The sequence below is a fragment of the Emydura macquarii genome, unplaced genomic scaffold (genome assembly GCF_026122565.2).
Source record: "Emydura macquarii macquarii isolate MOO-44397 ecotype Brisbane River unplaced genomic scaffold, CSIRO-AGI_Emac_v2 contig_1353, whole genome shotgun sequence".
Classification (NCBI taxonomy): Eukaryota; Metazoa; Chordata; order Testudines; family Chelidae; genus Emydura; species Emydura macquarii.
In genome coordinates, this window is record NW_027131490.1 from 1,855,278 (window position 1) to 1,874,044 (window position 18,767).

General features: G+C 41.1%; 1 protein-coding gene across 9 annotated transcripts in view; it reads left to right on the forward strand.

Moving 5' to 3' along the window:
* TBC1D1 (TBC1 domain family member 1) overlaps positions 1-18,767 on the forward strand; it is a 183,583-nt gene that overhangs the window by 41,966 nt on the left and 122,850 nt on the right. Inside the window, exon 2 of one of the 9 annotated variants that reach the window (XM_067551547.1) lies at positions 3,521-3,677. The exons of the other annotated variants lie outside the window; for them this stretch is intronic. Within the exon in view, the coding sequence (XP_067407648.1) occupies positions 3,648-3,677 (30 nt within the window). The 5' untranslated portion in view covers positions 3,521-3,647. The remainder of the gene's footprint in view (positions 1-3,520; positions 3,678-18,767) is intronic. 9 annotated transcript variants of the gene reach the window in all.

Below are 18,767 nucleotides of genomic sequence, written 5' to 3' on the forward strand. Positions count from 1 at the left end.
TGGATCTTTAACCTTTACATTCTTCTTATAAATTTATAAATGCTTTTTTGAGAGCAGATCGCTGTTGTTAAGGAGAAGTAAATTGTTTTGTTGTTTTTTTTGTAAGTTGATAGGGGACATCTGCAGAACAGAACAATCCATTTTCAAATTATGTAAAGTTAAAAATATGGTTTTAAAGTACACCTGCATGTAATTGCTACTACTAGTGGCTGGACTTTTTGAAATAGTAGCAAATATCTGCTAATATTTTCCATTATAATATCCAGTAGACTGTTTTGGTTTAAAGATCTTGAATTCAGAGAAGGTGTTTCAAATGCTACTTTTTACTCTTTATACGTACAAATGTGTTCCTTACTCTTTGAATTTTTCCACTTACCGAAAATGGATATACAGTACTTTTGGAAAAGAAGTTATTTGCTAAAACTTTGCACTGCCTGTGTTTAAAAATAGAAAAATACAGAGGTTCTATTTTTAGCATGTCTGACATCTTGGAAGATGAATAGAATTACTATTCCTCTTAAATTGCTGAAACTATTTTTTTGGAGGATGAGGAAAATATTGAAATTGTTTTCATTTATGCTAAAATATTTCAGACATTATTAAATACTTTTCTATCCATGTACTCAAACTCTCCATCAATACAGTATCTGCATATCTCACAATATTACTTAATGTATGCTCCCCTCACTCTTGCAAGGCTGACAAGTACGAAGAGTAAGCAGTTTGCCCAAAATCAAGTTTGTACAGATCTTGGACTTCAACACCTGATTTTTTTAATATGAATCCACAGAGCCCTTTCCAAAGTCATGTAAACATTACTATTACAATTCACAGATTTGTAAGTTGATGTAGAGAGTGAGGTTAAGTGGCTCACTCAGGGTCACACACTGAGTCAGTTCCAGTTAAGTCTCCTGACCTACATCATCATCTAATGGAAGCTGGAAGGATATGTGTATTGTTTTGTTTAAAACTGTAACTGTAGCAGGAACCCAGCCAGGAAGGGGCAGCTGGGAAAGCTTCTATCTAGACAGAAGATCTCCCTACAATGAAGCAGGGAGAGAAACAGTAGCATTAGAGACAGTAGCATGATTATTGTTGGAAGAATATGGCTTTAACATTGTCACATAACAGATGACAAGTCCCACTATTTGAGCAATAAATATGGGGGGAAAAAATCCACCCCCCAACTCCCCATTTTCCTAATTGCTTTATTTCAAAAAAGTGGAGTAAGGCCCAGGCCCAGATTTCTAAAGTTATTTAGCTGTTGCGGCAGTCAGCAATTTTTGAAAAAGGGCTCCTCTCTCACTTAGTTGTTACAATGTTGAGTGCCACAACACCTAAAATACCTTTAAAAATCCAGGCCATTAAAAAGTACATCTTGTGCTCATGAAAGGTGCCAGATTTGAAGCCCTGAAAGCGGATGCCTTTTATTTCTCTACAGAACAAGGTGCAAGAGGTTTAAGTATATTATATTGGTAAGCAGGGTTTTTTTTCCCCGTGATAAAGTAGATGACTACTGTCCATAAGAGTGAGAAATCTAATAACTTTTTCTAGACTGAGGCATAGTCCAAGCAGTGCTTTGTAAGCTTCCTCTTGCATTGTCGCTAAGTAGCATTCTAGGCTTTTCTGATGATTTTTCATGATGATCATGGGACATCCATGATTTTCTTAGTTATGAGCAGGTCACTAAAGGGCGAAAGACTAGTGACCACTTCTTATTACAATAATCATCCAGTAATTACCTCACTGTTACTTTATACTTCCTCTTGTCTGTTTGTTGTATCCTCCTGTTGTCTCTAATCATAGACTTAGATTGTAAACCCTTTGGTTCAGAGATCATCTTTTCACTGTGTGTAAAGTGTCTCATTCCCTGATTATGGCCTCTAGATGCTGCTGCAATACAAATAAATAATAGTGCCATAACGGACTATGTTCCTTAGCCCAGACTGGGACAGGTTTCTCACGTGAGACATTTTCAAAGAATCTCCTGGAAGAACTTCAAACTAACATCAGACTTTGTGCAAAAGCTGCTTGCTGTTTAGTGATATGGAAATTGATTGAAATGTTGTAGCTACTGTACTAAACTGTGCAGGACCTGTGTCTTGTGACGGGTCACTTAAGCAGTCCTATGGATGCTTGTGGCCATCTTGTTCCATGGCTGGTCCACAGAACAATACTATGCTTTCTTTTACAAGCTAGGCTTGGATAATCTGGATGGAGAGTTGTGACATGCTGACATAGTTAACAAACACATGCATCTGCATGTTACAGACCTTTAACCCTTTGTTTCTAAGGTTGCGTGCCACCATTCCTTGAGGAGTTCAAATTCAGCATAGCCTTATGATGTCAAATAAGAGACCTAATGCCATATCTACTCCCAGCTGAGTATTGACTTGAGTGGAGAACTTGCTGCTTAATATCAGTTGATGTAGGTATGTGTATATTGATGTTAAGCGTGTGTCTACATGTTTATGTAGACAAGGTGGGTAAGGTAATCTCTTTTTCACCAAATGAAGTTGGTCCAATAAGAGACAAGCTTTCAAGCTGCACAGAGCTCTTCAGGTATGATAACAGACACTCCTAGCATTTTTATCAGAACCAGTAGTGGTATGGTAGTTGAAGCACATCCGGTTTGGATGGCAGACAACATGTCTTGACGTGCCTGAAATTCATTTTACATTGTTGCAAAGGTTATTTTTTGTTCTATTCTCTGTTCATTTCAGTTTGTTTTAAAGTAGAGATACTAATGTCACATTCTACCTTTGCATCTGACGAAGTGAGCAGAGTCTCACGAAAGCTTATGCCTACAAAAATTAAATTTGTTAGTCTTTAAAGTGCCACAAAACTCTCGTTGTTTTTGCTGTATACAGACCAACATGGCTACCCCTCTGGAACTAATGTCACTAACTTACTTAGAAATAACTAAGATTATTTAGGAAACTTGCATTTTTGGCAGTTTAAAACAGAAGCTTGTTTTTGCTTTCAGTTTGTATTTATAACATTTATTTGACATTGGCATTTTTCTAGAAAGCTATGTTAACTGGTTTGTGTGTGCGTTTGTTTTTTTTAAACACTGGTTATGAATACCGTCTTTATGCTGAGCTGTTTAAAAGTGGAGCACTGGTTGGTAGTATAGTTTGTATTTTTTCCCTTGAAATCCTTGGCATGTTATTACAGTGCTGTTAAGCGCGAACTACCACATTTCACAACTTCCTGAATAATCCACACAGCAGCAGCACTCTGTTAGTACTTTTCTGTCTCTCCCTTTTCTTCCGAGTAGGTGGAGTCTCTTCTGAAAGCTGCCTGTGGCATACTCCCCTCCTCCTCTACCCACCCAGCCCTTTCCTTTCTTGCACTGAATCTCTGAGATAGACTGTGTGGAATTGTGAAGTCTCAAAGACCAGTGACCTCATAGTTACTGTAGAGGCTGGGAAGTGAACATGCTACTTTGCGGTATGAGACGGGCTGCCTAAAAAACTGTTTCTAAAGAAGGCTTTTTCCTCTTTTCACAATAAATTAGGCTACTGCTTGATGCAGATGTGAAAGGGTTGTTTATCAGACAAAAGCGGGCAAGAAGTGGAAAAAAGAGGCAGTGAAAGTGGCTAAAGTTACAACAGCGTGTGGTGATCTGTGTCTGATCTTGTAGGATGTCACCATTGTTCAGCTGGGTGGCTAAGGTAGGAGTTTTCACTCACTTTCTTATGTATCTTTTAAAAACAAAAGTGTAAGGAACTGCCACACTTTTTTTTACATTGTTAAATCACAGAAATTAGATATAGGGTGAAGAGCCATATTGCACTTTTTAACTGTATCAAATAAAGTCAGAAGCACTTTTTGTGATTTATATATAAAAATGTGTTGAGATAAACTGAAGTTACGGTTATTGTTGGATGTTGTCTTACAACTGATTTTGTGAAATCAGGAAAACGAAAATTAAAACTGTACTGTAATTGTGATCTTATTGCTTATTTGAGTGTACAGTTCTTGTTTGTGCTGGAAAAGATATAATGGCATTCCCACTGCTCTTGTTCAGAGTTTCAGCCAGAGGTTTAGGTACATACTGAAAATTAGATTAACTTTGGAGGTAGGCAAATGTGAAACAAATCTGATAGATGCAAATGAATATTGTAATGTTATGTGGCCAAGACTGAGGAAATGTATCCCACTGAAACTGTGAAACCAAAATACATATTACTGTGGATGTGAGAAAATCTGAAATACTATTTCAGACTTCATCAATTTAAATTTATAAAATGTGAGGTGGTTTTGAGGTCTAACAATAAGATGAATTTAACACACACACACACACACACACACACACACACACACACACACACACACACACACACACACACACACACACACACACGTTCCATACGGGAAGCATATACAGTGTGCTGCATAGCACAAATGAGGAAACTGGGGTAAGCTGAGTAGCTCCACATGATAGGAAAATAGTTGGGGTTTCTCCTTAGGCTCAATCAGTTGAAAAGGCTAAAATGGTGTTTTGAGATTTAAAGAATTTCTTTTTCCACATTTTAGAAAATCTTGGCTTTTCCATGACAAAAATATCATAGGTCATAGCACTGTGAAGAGAGAGGCACTGTGGTCTAATAGATAATGAACAAGAGTGGACTCATAAAACCCAGATCTCCCTCCTCACTGCCACTGACTTTATAGTGTGATATTGTTCAAGTCACCTAACTTCCCTATGCCTGTTTCCCCAAATGCAAAATGGGTGGAACACCTTCCTCATGGAAGTGTTCCGAGGGTACATTCATAAATGTCTGTCTAACACTTAACCACCGTTGTTAACTACGTTGAGCTTCTCAGATAAAGGATTTTGTTTTCTATACTATATTGTAAAATATATTGAAAAAAGAGCCTCTTAAATTTAACTTTGGTTATTTTGCAAGGCATTGTTCCCCTTTTATTGCCAGCCTGGCCTTTATTGTCTGCTTAAGTGGTTTTCATACTAGTGGCATGTTAAAAATTACAGTGTCACTGGTCTGGTCTGGTCCTGTCTTGTGTTCACAGTAATATGTCCACTCACTTGCATATTCTCTGTCTGTCGCATGAACCCTCATTAGTTATGGTTGCTCTGGAAATGACACACACTCTGACTTCCATGCGAGCTGTCACAAACATATACACAGTCTTTGGATGATGGTTGCCAAAAAAATGATGATTCTATTGGGTAAATATTTAAAGATTTGTCAGACTGATAACACTGAGGGGCTAATTTAATGAGCTAACACATAGTTTCTCAACCTGTGGTGCAGGGGGTATGCAGCAAAAAATCCATTGAAGGGAGGTGAGCAGCAGCTGCCGACTTCTGAGGAAGCCAGGCAGCAGCCACCCACTTCCCGCCCGGTCCCAGCTCCCAGATGGAAGGCAGGCAGCAGCCGCCAGCTTCTGAGGGAGGTGGGCGGCAGCCGCCGGCTTCCCGCCTGGTCCCACCTCCTAGCTGGGAAGCTGGGCAGCACCTGCTGGCTTGTTGGGATGTCAGGCGGCAGCTGCCGACTTGGGCGGCAGCCGCTGGCTTTTTGGGAAGTCTGGTGGCAGCCGCCTGTGTCCCACCCAGTCCCAGCTCCCAGGCGGGAGCCCAGCAGCAGCCTCCTGCGCCCTGCAAGCTGGCCTCGCAGCTGGGTGGCAGCCACCCACGCCCTGGCTCTGAGCCGAGACAGCCTCCCGCACCCTGGCTTGAAGATGGGCAGCAGCTGCCTGCCGCCTGCCCACATCCCCGGGTCCCAGGCCGCGCGGAAGCCTCCTCCACCCCAGCTCAAAGCAGGTGGCAGTCACCCACCTCCTGGGCTGGCAGCCAGGCGGCAGCCGCCTGCAACTTGCCCAGGTGGCAGCTCCCCTTCTCGGCTCAAAGCCCAGTGCCCAGAAAGCCAGGCGGAGAGCCCAGCAGCTTGCCCACTCCTGAAGCCGGGCTCTACCCACAGGTTTCATTAGCTAGCTGAACAGTGAAATTGACAACTATGACAGCCCCAGATTTTACCAGTATAAAAGTCTTAAGAGGTACCCACACAATGTGATTTGCCCCAGGCCGCACCCCCCTAGGGATGGCCATGGGGAGCGCTGCTATCCACTCAGGGACGCTAGTGCCTGCTCATACCTCACAAGTTCCCACCTGTGTGAGGAGAATACCACGTGACTGCGCGCCATCAAGCCATAGTGATTGGCTGGCGTTGACCTTTGCTCTTATATGGAGGAAGGGGAGGAGAAAGGAGGGGAGAAACAGCAGGGGGTTTTGTGATCTGCCACAGCCACACAACACTGCAGAACTCAGAACTCTCCTGCTTTACGAGAAATACAGTCATCCAGCGGTAAAGGGGAAAAAGATTCAATTTCTCAGAGTGGAAAATTGAGTGTTGGGGTACTTATTAAAATTTTCAGAAGTTAGAGGGTACTTGCTACTTAAAAGGTTGAGAAACACTGGGCTAAGTTAATGGGATAATTTGTCAGCTGGACAAAGCAGTTGGTCAAAAAGAAGCTAAGGTTGGAATATTTATAAGACAGGACTTGTAGTGCATAGACCTGGCTAGTTCTCAGTAGTAGGTAACACTGCTGACAAGACTCCTAACTCTGTTTATAAGAATAACATGTGGTTCCAAAAAAAACCTAATTTTTAAAGCTGTTTTGTGTTTAATTTTATTCTGTTTTTATGGAAGTTAATCATTAATACTAATTTGGATAACAAACCGTGTGTTTAGAAATTTCTAACCAGGCTGTTAACACACAACAATGTCCTGGCTGCCAAAACCAGATCAGTAAAAGCCGCTTAGGAGGAGTCTACCTCCTGGTAAATACTCATTTACATTTTAAAAACATCCACAGGTTCTGCCAATCTTTATAAGCCCTCCAACCTATCTGTTCCTCACCAACATCCTGGTCCATTCCAGAACAGGGAGTGGTACAAAATGACAAAACTGCCTTCTCTAAGTCCACTTTTTAAAAACAAACAAAATGCCTTGCAGTAGAGCAGGTGGCTTAGTAGCCTGTGTTTAGGGCTCAGCCCTTTAAATACAACAGTAACTTTACTCACCTGAGCAATGCCTTTGAAGTAATGTGTGTTTATGGAATTGAGACAATGATTGGGACGCTGCCTCTGAGTTAACCCAGAGTTAACACTGCAGAGTTAACCCAGGCTCTTACTCGGGTGTTGCCTTTAACCTGGCTCCCATCAACACACAATCCTCTTGCCCATATTTAGTGGTGCTCTGAACCTGAGCTAGCTGGCCTGCCCTAGGGTATCTGTCTGATTCAGGCTTTCATTCAGGCTGGTAACCCACTCACTTTGTAATGAGGAGCAAGCTAAAGCACTGGATTGCTGGTAGTCCTCCAGTGCCTTCCCACAATTCCATCTGTTTGCTCAGAGCAACAGGCAAGTTCTCCCACAATTCACTGGGAAAGTATCATACATCAGCTCATCTTACTGCAGCACAAAGAACCATGGGATGATCATGTGCCCCCAGAAGCCCATGTGATACACACAGGGGAGTGCAGTACCAGTTAAGACATAGTAACTTGGGTGTGGCTGCTTGCCTCTGGGCTAGGTTAATCCAGGAGCTCAAACCTGGATGCCAATCATCCAGGCTACCTCTGCAGTGAAGACATACCCTGCTGTGTGTGCTGTGCATGCTTAAACTTACCAATAGCCTTAGGTAACCAAATAAAATTATACCTAAAATGCTGAATTTTTAAGAGTGACCTTTGTCTATGGCATGTTTCTTTTTAGGTATAAATATACAACATTGATTGTGAGCTCTCTTTGTTAGGGCTGTGTGTGTTTTTAAAAAAAAATAAAAAAAACAAAGGTGCTGCATACAGGTTTTTTTATCACCATAAAGCCGAATTACTTGACTGGAAGCTCCAGGCACTACTTTAGTACAGAGGATAATGGAAGTGCCATTGATTTCCCCTTCCTCCCTCTGACCTCCTCCCATTGGAATTCTAATACAATCTCGTGTGTCTGGTAGAGTTCCTCATGCTAAAGTTCTGCGATGATTTGAATGTTTGTTATAATACCTATCTCTGAGACAAAATACAGTGATCAAGTTCTTGGTCTAGGTATACAACTACAAATGCAACTGATCTGCCTTGGACGCAAAGGATTTATGTTCGGGAATTCCAGAGGACAAAGCTTTTGCTTTTGTTTGTTTTTAAATATGGGTTTTTAAATACATTTTTTCTTCCTTTTTACAATGTCTTTTTAAATACAAATCACTACGATATCTCTGGCCCCTTTTTCTTAATATTTTGTTAAACTAGCACTTAACTCAACAAACACAAATTACAGTTAACTATGCTTGGCTTCCCCTCTCCTTCTCTTGAATATCAGTTAGTAACTAGCATTGCAAACGTTGGGATTTGGCTTTTGTTATGAAGACTACATTCAAGATCATCCTTTTCAATTATAAGCTGTGTGGGGCAGGGACCCGTTGCAGTATTTGTTTGGAAAGTACAATGCGTGCTGAGGGCTGCTGTATTAATTCCCATGTAACTGTCACTAAATCGGAAGAGTGTTTAATGTGGGAGACAGGGAGAGTAATGTAACAAGAATAGTAACTACAGTATTCTGGATAATTATTTGTAAGATCGGAATTTAGTGAAGGATAGTGGGTAGTTAGGAGGAGAAATACCCCAATTCTCCAACTCTGCTCATGTGCTTAGGCGCATTGAAATCATTGGGACTACTTGTGTGAGAGTTGAAGGACGGGGCACTTATTGCTCTTCAAAACGAAATAATTTGGACACCTCCCCCATTGTTCTCAATGCACCTGGATATCTATAAGATGCCTCTGTGTTACCTATTTTCTGTATTACTGAATCTGAAGAAGAGAGCTGAAGTCTCTCGAAAGCTTATGCCCGCAAATATTAAATTTGTTAGTCTTTAAAGTGCCACAGAACTCTCGTTGTTTGGACAATATGTGATAGAGCAAAATAACAATGGATTGGTCAGATCAGACAAAAGAAAAACATAGGACCTGGGTTGAAATCCTGGCCTCATTGAAGTCAGTGGGAATTTTGTCATAGTCTTCAGTGGCCCAGGATTTCACACTGTTGGCTTCTCATAATTTATGAAGACATTTCTTTCAACCATTTACCTGATAATCTATTCTCATTTGTTTCTTTGGGCAAAAAAACCAAAATGTAATTGCTATTTGACTGTTTGCAAATATTTAAAATGGAAATGTTCACCCTAATGGGGCTGTTCACTTGGGTACTTAAAGTCTGTGTGTTTCTTTCATGCTGTGAACATTGGGCCTGGTTCACACCCCGTTTCCTCAGATGTGAATGAATATCCAACATGCAAGGTCAATACAGTGCTGGTACTGTAGACATACCTTAAATGTAATAAAATGGCCATTTTAGGAATATTCTTTAGAGAGGGATGTGACCAAGAATACTCAGTCTGCAGTTCGGCACTGAATTTCCCAGCCACCAGTGTCTTTTGGGAAAACCCAGCAAATGGCACTTCAGCAAAAGTAGTAAACAAATACTATGCACTCCTTGGCCTCCGTGGACACCCCCTCCCCTTACCTTCTGCTTCTTAGACCACTCTCAGCAACAGTAAGAATTACAAGAAGTGATGTTGGCCATATCAGCATTTGGGGGATCACCTTTCACCTCACACTGCTCCAGCCTCACAAAAAGGCAGGCCATACAGCCTTTGCCAAGTCCAGCATTCATCAATGTCATTTCATGGATCAGCTCACAGGATTGCAAGAATGTTGCAGCTCATATTTCTGATCCTCCTGAGAATCTAAAAGCCTCCTCATTTCTGTGAAGCCTCCGCTAAAGGGACATTGAGAATCTATTGTTCTTGTGCCAGATAGTAAACACTTGCATTCTCAAAAATCAAACATTTACAAAAAGACATCTCAAAGGTTGATGGACTCGGGGCAGTCTGTGAGGCATGGGGGTTGGCCAAAGGACATAGGGGGTAAATCTTTGGCAAAGATCCTGTTGACCAAACTACAGCCTGAAGTAAACTTATTTTAGAAAGCTATTAGTGATAGACTATCAGGACAAAAAAAGCTCAGTAACTTTGCTTTTTTGGTCTTCTAGGTAGTACTAGAGAGATGCAAAATCTGCAAGGAGACATGCCCTAAACAGAATAACTCAGATGCACAGGATAATTATTCATGGGAGAGAAACTGTGAAAGCAGTTTGTGAGGAAACAAATAAAGGCTTAAAAGCATAAGCGTGTGATGTCCTGGGTCTTGAACCCAGTCCTGGGAGTCCCCAGATAGCTGCCACATGCTGGCCTTCACCCCATGTCTGCTGAAACCTGGTGGGCTAAGCAACTAGTAAGACTGTACCCTCAGCCAAGGCACCAACCACGGGAGCCCTGATTGGAGGATTGCTCAACTCCATTGATTGGTCCAACTACACTATTTAAAGAAGGCGGCACAGGAAGGAGATTTCCTGTTTGTGGCTGTATTAACCCTACTTGTGCATGCCTCCTGCAGCTAACCCTGTTCCTGATTCCTGCTCTGCTCCTGGCTCCTGTCTCACCCCTGCCTTTGCTCATGTTCCCACGTTGCTCCCGCTCTGCTTGATTCTTGCCTCGCCTCCAGTCATCAGTTACCAGTCCTGGCTCTGACCCTGACCTCCAACTTCTGACCCTGACTCTGGCTTGACCCTTAGCTCTGGTATTTGGCATCTGACCCTGGCTCTGACCCTCAGCTTTGATTCCTGGTTTTGTCTCTAGTTTGACCCCTGGCTCTGGTAACTGGCAGTTGACTCTGGTGTTGACCCTTAGCTTTGTTTCCCAACCTGGATGCCTGCTCTGCCCAGTAGACCTGATGCCTGCTCTGACTAATAGGCCAGACTGCCTACATCATGGTCCATAGCAAAGTGGACTTTAAAGAGGGAGTTGAAAGAGGAAAAACATGCTTGGTGCAAAGGTGCTTGACTTTTGTGTGGTGTTTGTAGATGTGTAATATACTCACTCAGTGTTGTACCAGAATTGCATTTTTTACAGAATAAAAAAGCATGGTACTTAGTGATGTAAAAGTCTAAAATGAAGCTCATCTAGAGTGTGTAAATACAGTGCTTCAATGTGAGGGTTTTGCAGCAAGATCTTTCAAAAGCCATGAAGTTGCTTTCCTGGAAAGAGGTTAATATCTATCGTTATCTGGTAAGGTTTTTGTAACAGACATTCTGCCTCAGTTTCCATCACTTCTTTTTCTGTCGTGCTACTGAAAGACTGAGCTAGTATTCTTGGATCATCTGGCTAGGTGCTCAGATACTAATGAGTATGGCATAAGACCCTATAGACTAGAATAGAACCCACTCTGTGTAGTTAGAACAAGAGCACATCCACACACCTGATAGGCATTGATTAGAGTGAATGATGTTCCTTCAAGAGAGACTTGCAAAGGAGTTTCTGTAAATTGGGTTTCTGCCTTCTCCATTGTTGCTTTGAGGTATTTTAAGGCCTGCAGAGTTTATTTTTAAATGTGTAGGAGGTGGGGTTTGTTCCGACAGGTAAATGATCCCCCAGAGTCAATCATTAATCGATTGGAAATAGATGAGTTTAATTATAAACACAGGAGTAATATAGGTTTAACTAGTTATAAAAGGACATAAAAATAATTAAGCACAAAACATAAACTGATATAAGAAAGTATTAAACAGGCAACTAAGTTGCAAAGACCTAAACTAATATTAACCAGCCAGTGGTTGCTTGACCAGGAATCAAACCCTGGTCTCCCACATGGCAGACAGGACACTTACCACTATGCTACACAGACAACTAATTTCTAGTAGGAAACAGAAAGGGGTTACACTTGGTTGTAGGAAACAGAAAGGGGTTACACAAACTGTTAACTGAAAAGCACCGAGGCAGAAGCAGTTAACTACACAAGGGAATGCTTTCACATAGAGATTTCACAGACAATGAGTTAATCACAGGGCACAGAAAATGGGGGGGGGGTTACACGGGCAGTTAACTGCAAAGGGGCAAACGGGCAGTTAACTGCAAAGGGGCAAACGGGGTTTAAAACAGAAACGAAAAGAGAGAGAGAGTTATCAACGGGGGGGGGGGGGGGCGGCTTCTGCTTTAAGAGCAGGTTTAAAACAGAAAAAGAAAAACAGAGGGTTAGCAGTGGGGGGGGGGGGGGGCCTTCTGCTTTCAGAGCAGGTTTAAAACAGAAACTAAAAGAGAGAGAAGGTTAGGATCTTACCAGTCCCAGCAGGAAAGGTTGCAACATGACCCCTGAAGCTAAATAGCAACACAGAGCAGGCTTACACATTCAGGCTCGGAGTCCGGAGTGGGGAAAAACAGGGCAGCTGGTGTGTCTAGCAGATGGTGAGTTCTCTCCCTGGAGCCTGGGGCGTGCCCTGGCTTTATACTAATGGCTTCAGGTGGCCAAGGTTACTCCTGATTGGAGGGGAGACATTTGAATCAGGGCAAACCTTTGGCTGGGAGGTGAGCCGACCATTAGGGTGGCTGTGCTTTCAGTCAGGTAGACAGCTGCTCCCAGTCACCTGGTCAGTTTCAGGAGGAGCCAGGAAATTGCCTAATAAGGTCAGTTTCAGCAGGAGTGAGCTAATGGCCTAATAAGGTCAGGTTGAGGTTTTACTGATGCACCAGGTGGGTAGGTGGGGGCGAGAGGTGGACATATCAGGTACTGCGTTGCAACAGGGTTATACTTTTATTTATTTAATTTTAGAACTATTGGGAATACGAAGTCTGGTCTTGCTGGAGGAAATCTTAGGGATGTTGTGACCTCTCACTAGAATAGAAGGGGATAGAGATTTTGAATCTTTAATACAGTCATGGTTTCTCCAAATATATGTTAGGTATTAGTCTATTAGAGCTAAACAAATTATAGCAAAACCAAGCCAGTCTGAATAAAAATCGCTTACCCTGGTTTTCCAGTCATCATAGACTCTGGATAAGTCTAGGTATACTCTAAGCTCCCCTATAGTCTTTAACTCGATGTGTTAAGTCACATAAAAACAACAAACTGTCCTGTCTTCGCTAGGATTTTACCTCGTTGTAGTTAACTTGAGTTAAGAACATACCTTTTTCCTGATGAAGACAAGGTCTTTCTCACTTCCCTGGTCCTACTGTCAGGGCCCAAGGAATACCAGATTTGGCAGTTCTCAATCAAAGAGGATTCTAGGCTGCAGATGCCCCCAAAAATTCCAGGAGATGGGCAAAGTGCAAACACGCATTCAATAAACATACCACAGAATAGGTTAAAAGTGAGCTAAGTGAACAGCCCTTTTCTATCAAATTGATTTTGACTTGAAGGAGCTTTGGAACCAAGTGCTACATTTCTGTTAGGTTTTAGGAGCTGCCTCCATGTATTTGTTGGATCATTGGTCTGCTATTACAGCACCAATCAGGGGAGCTCACTGAAGCTGTTGTCATGGAATTGTGGATGGGTTCCAGCTTCTCTTTAAATGTTGCATGCTGTTTCTCTTTTTGTTTCTTTGAGCCTTTTCACGGCCCAAACCTCCTAAAATGCAACCAGAGATTCACAGAAGAAAACATGTCCTGCATTTTTTAAAGCATTATGTGTACAAGCTCTATTTTTAAAGACATATATTGGTAGCTACCAGAATTTTGACGTGGAAAAATTACAGAAATTTCACTTTTCAATTAAAATCTCAGTGGGAATGTATCCTATAGGGTAGAGCTATCTGAGGGAGTGCCTGTCTTTTTTCATTTGATATGTATTCATAAAACAGAGGTGATAGGACACCCTGTAACAGAATTCAGAAGTGCATTTTTGATGCGAGAACCTATTTTTAAAGAGCTATTGCTGTGTTTTGTTCATGAAGTATAGTGTAGTATGTGAAGGTATGTATTGTATTTTTATTTGTATTCTCATTGTGCTAGGCACTGTACAAACACAGAACAAAAAGATGGTCCCTGCCCCACAGAGTTTACAATCTTAGTAATTGTATAATCAAATGTATAATTGTATAATCAATAATTGATTGGCTGGGTTACAATAGTATTACAATAGTATTATCTGTGTCACAAGTTTGGTATTTTAATAGTAGGGTAACTGTCTCCCATGCTCAATTTTAAAAAAAATCACATTCATTGGCTTGATAGTTGTGACTTCAAAACTTGACAATGCCTACCATTATGACATCATTCTTTGGCTTCTCCTTCTGATCACTCTGGCTGACTATAGACATTCAGGGAGTTTTTCCATTGGCTTGAATGGGCATTGGATCAGTCCATTGGTGCATTTTTGGGAATTCTACTTTAGCATCAACGATCCTACTACTTTATCCCTGCCAAATAAGAGCTTTAACAGCTGAGTCATCACTTTCAAAAGTGATTTTTTTTTTCAGATGCCTTTCTTTTTAGGGTGCTCAACTTGAGAACTTGGAACCTGATTTTCGGAGAGGCTACGCATTCAAACCTCCTTTTGAATTCAATAGGATATGCAGATTTTAAGTACGGTAGTTTTAGGAAAAATTGGTAAGATCAGAATTTAGGGTGGAATTTTCACAGCAGCCTAAGAGTGAGCTGCCAAACCCTCTCTGAATTTCAGTGTGCTTTGGATGCCTAATGCCTGTAGGTTCCTTTGAGAATCCTGGCCTTCAGATTTTGAAGAACAAGAAAAATAGCATAAAGGAAAACTTGTGATGTTTGAAAAGACTTGAAATGTTCAAAAGGAGGATGTCTCTTAATCTTAAAAAGGGAACAGAGATTGGGAATTCCTTTTGAGCACCAAAGGAGTTGGAGTATTATGTAGATAAAAGGGGGTATCTGTTAAATGGCAAATATAAACAAATTGTGTGGGTTTCAGAGATATTTATGGTCAAGTCAAAATTTATTATTTGAAGTGTTTGTTTACGGTACTTGGGAAAAATGTTTCTTTCTTTTATCAATACTCAACAATGTATTCCTCTATAATTCAGTTTATCTGGAGAGACACTAAGTTCAGAGGCCCCACTTTCCCCATCTGTCCATCAACTAACCCTGAATTCATGCTTAATAGCTCTTTCTATGTCACCCAGCCCTTTATTTGACATGGAGACACTTTTAACTCAAACTCCAATCTCCCTACCAATTATTTTGTGGACTTAGTCACACTTTCCTGTATTTTTTGGGACTAGGGGGTTGTTTTGTTTTAAAGTTTCTCTTTTTTATGGATGTGTAAAAGATTCACACACAAGGGGAAACAGTGGGAACTTTTGTGCCCAATTGCTGTCAAATACAAAGTTTTTTTTTTAAAAAAAGGGCAATATATTCTGATTTCTCAAATAGTCTTCTTAGGTGGTATTTGTCACAATAGAGATCTGTTTTAAAAACATTGAGAGGAGTGTAATATTTAAGTTGATATTTTCCTTTAAAACCCCAGCTGATGAGCTGGGTGCTTCTTTACATCAGCACCACAAACAGGTGTGTGATAGTGCTACATGCATACATCTTTCCACTCTCTTTTTGCTCTGTAGTATGTTTGCCAAATCATTCCTTTCAGTTGATCTGTGAAAAAGAATAGAGCAAGGCAAATCCTTGATGTATGTTTAAGATAATCACTCAGCCTGTCATATGGGATTTTTAAGACATTGCATCCTTTAATTGGAGGGAGAGGTGATATGGTTTTCTCTCCATCAGCACTATGATGGGGGGACTACCTGTTAAGGGAGTGATTTATGTAGGGTCCCTCTCCTGAAATAATTTGAGAAGTCTCATAGAATGGACTGGCCATGTCTTAATAGAGATATTGCTGGTTGGGTGGGACCACCTTGCCTCCTATTCACTGTCATGCACCATCCCCTTGAGAACCATAGATATAGCTTACACTAAATGGAAAAACATCATTAGGAAAGTACTGTATTTTAAACTGTTTTTGCTAATGAAATGTAGTAGCTGATGACAAAGAGAGGAGCCAGGACTATGTCTAGCTTCCTGTTTGTGGCCCTTTGTAGTTAAGTTTTTCTCACAGTTGAATAATTCTCATTCAAGTCACACAGTGAAAGATTTAGGTTAAACGGCCCTGCTGAATCACAAGGAGGGTCAGTAAATTTTCTTTGACTCATTTCAAAATACAAAATGTCATTCTTTCTCTGTGTTGTTGGTTCCAATTTCCCTACATATTCCCTGCACAACAAAAAGTCTCACTTGGAGATGAGTATTTCACACTAAGAGCAATATTTTCTTTCTTCTTGCCTTAATCTATTGTGGATTTAATACATAGTACACATTAATAATCTAGAAGAGTTCCAGAGGGGTAGCCATGTTAGTCTGTATATATTTGGATATGTATATGTTGCCTCCTATATATGTTGCCAGTATTTGCTGTATTATTTCTACCAACTGCATCTGAGGAAGTTTCAGCCCATGAAAGCTTATGCCTGCTGAAATTAAATTTGTTAGTCTTTAAAGTGCTACAGAATTCTCATTGTTTTTATGAATAATCTAAAATAGCTGAGCACTTCAAAAAGGTTGCATGTAGGTGCATTTTGAAACTAAACTTGCAGACAAGTTGCAGACACTCCTGATTTTTTTAGGTTTATTTTCAGGTGAAAGTAACTTCCACAAGTTTATAATTTGGGTGATTATACTCTAATATTTTAGAAAAAGTGAATCCTAGACAGCCATCTCTATGGATGGATTACTTGTAAAAAAATACATTTAAATAATATGGGTGTTTTTAATATTAAAATACTTGATCAGAGGTCAATAACTTGTCACATTCTTCTCCTTACCCAAAAATCCATTCTTGTAAAAAACATCTGATACACTTATAACCATTACAAATATTTCATTTTATTTGACATTACTAAAACACTTATTAGTGCAGGAGTATTTACAAGAAGGTGGCTGATTCTCTTAAGTAAAACGGAAGGGACTTTTCAAGATGGTTTTGCCCTTGTGAAATAATCTGTTCCTCAGTCACTTACTGCGTGATTAACCTGTCCTTTTGGGTCTTGTCTTTCTCTATATAGACATGAGGGCAGTTCAAATGTGTCAGTTAAGTGACCACGAAAAGTAAACACTTGCTCTCCCAAGAGCCAATCATTCCAGCAGTATTGCATGCCTAAACAACTAGGGGAGGCCAGAATGCTACAAGACGTCTGATCGCATCCTGCACTCCTACTTCCTCCTCAGGAGAATTTAAATATTTGATAGATAAAAAAGATGTTTCTTCTTCTTCTAGAGAAAAATGTCTAGCTGCTAGTTTTATTTCTCATCGTGTGGGGAAACTTCCTGTAATTATATCATTGTAATGTTAATTAAGTCTATGGAGAAAAGGGCTGGTGGAGAGAAGGAAGAATTCCCTCGGCCATTGCACTATTGGGATTTAATCTGGCTAGTGTTTTTCAAAACCATTCTTAATTAAACCTTTTAATTATTATGAATCCTGAAGTTTCCTTCCATGTTTTTTAAAACAAATTCTTTCAGATCTCTGTAAAATCAGTGGATTCTTTCTTCCATCTTTTCCTATTTGTAGCAATGTCTCAGGCCTTGTCTGTACTAGAAAGTTTTGTCGACAAATGTTTTGCCAGTGTACATCTGCAATTAAATCGCTGTTGCATGTCTTCACTGTCTTCTTCTGTCAGTGGAGTGCATTCACACTATCAGCTCTTTTGTTGACAAAGTGAGCAGTGCACTGTGGGTAGCTATTCCACTGTGCAACTGCATGCAAGGTGCTTTGGGAAGGGTTTGCAGTGCCTCACACAGGACAGGCACAACATCACATGATGAAGGTTTCTGAATCCCGTCCTTCCATGGGCATCCTACTAGTTTGACAGCTGCTTTTAAACTGCCCTGTCAGCCAGACTGACACAGCTGAACACAAACACTAGAAGCCCAAAGAAGGGGGGGAAGAGTGCGTGTGTGTGTGTGTGTGTGTGTGTGTGTGAGAGAGAGAGAGAGTGTGAAAGAGAGAGACACACACACATGGAGGGAGACAGACAGACAGTGCATGTTGGGGGACAGTGAGTGTGTCTGCACTTGTCCTGTCTCTTTAAGTTCAGATAGCAGCAGCTGGAAGCAACCAATTCTAAGGCAGAAGCTGCTACACAGACAATTCATAGCTGGTGTCCCCCATTCTACCACCCTCCTCAGCAGAGACGGGGCCGGTGCACCCGCGGGGGTAGGAAGGACACAGTCCCCAGCCAACTCCCTTCCTGACTCTGCATGGCACATTAGGAGTTACACCCCTCGCCTGTAGAAGGCAAGACAGGACTGCTGTTTGCTGCACTGTGGAGTGAACTCTCCATGGTGAGCTAACTTGAAAACTTCTTGGGGCTTTGAAAGGGGACGGGCAGAAGTGGAGAGCTGCATGGCAGCCGAGCTCAAACTGCTTACCAGAGCAGCATTCACAATGGCATGCTTGGATAATCGGAAGGCTATTTTCAGCGATATAACCTAAGGGCAGTGTCTACACACGTGCTTTTTCGCAAAAACTTTGCCGAAAAGCTCTACGCCTCTTGTCTAGGTGGTTTTATTTTGTCGACAAAACAGTCATTGCAGTGTGTACACCAGGATTGTTTTGTCGACAAAACTGTAGTGTAGAGCAGGCCTAAGAACTGGGTTTCTGGTTAGAATCTGAAATCAGTCCCAAATCTTAATTCCAAACACTCCTGAATCAGTTCATCTAGCTCTAAAGGTGCCAATGTGTCTAGGTTTCCTCTGGCCCAAGTGAGCCATTTGCAACTGCAAAAAATAAAAAGGCTTCAATCTCCATTCATAACAAAGGAACACAGACTTGTCTGCTGGCTACTTAAAAACAGTTCTCACTATTTGTTGAGTAAGTACCTTTTAAATT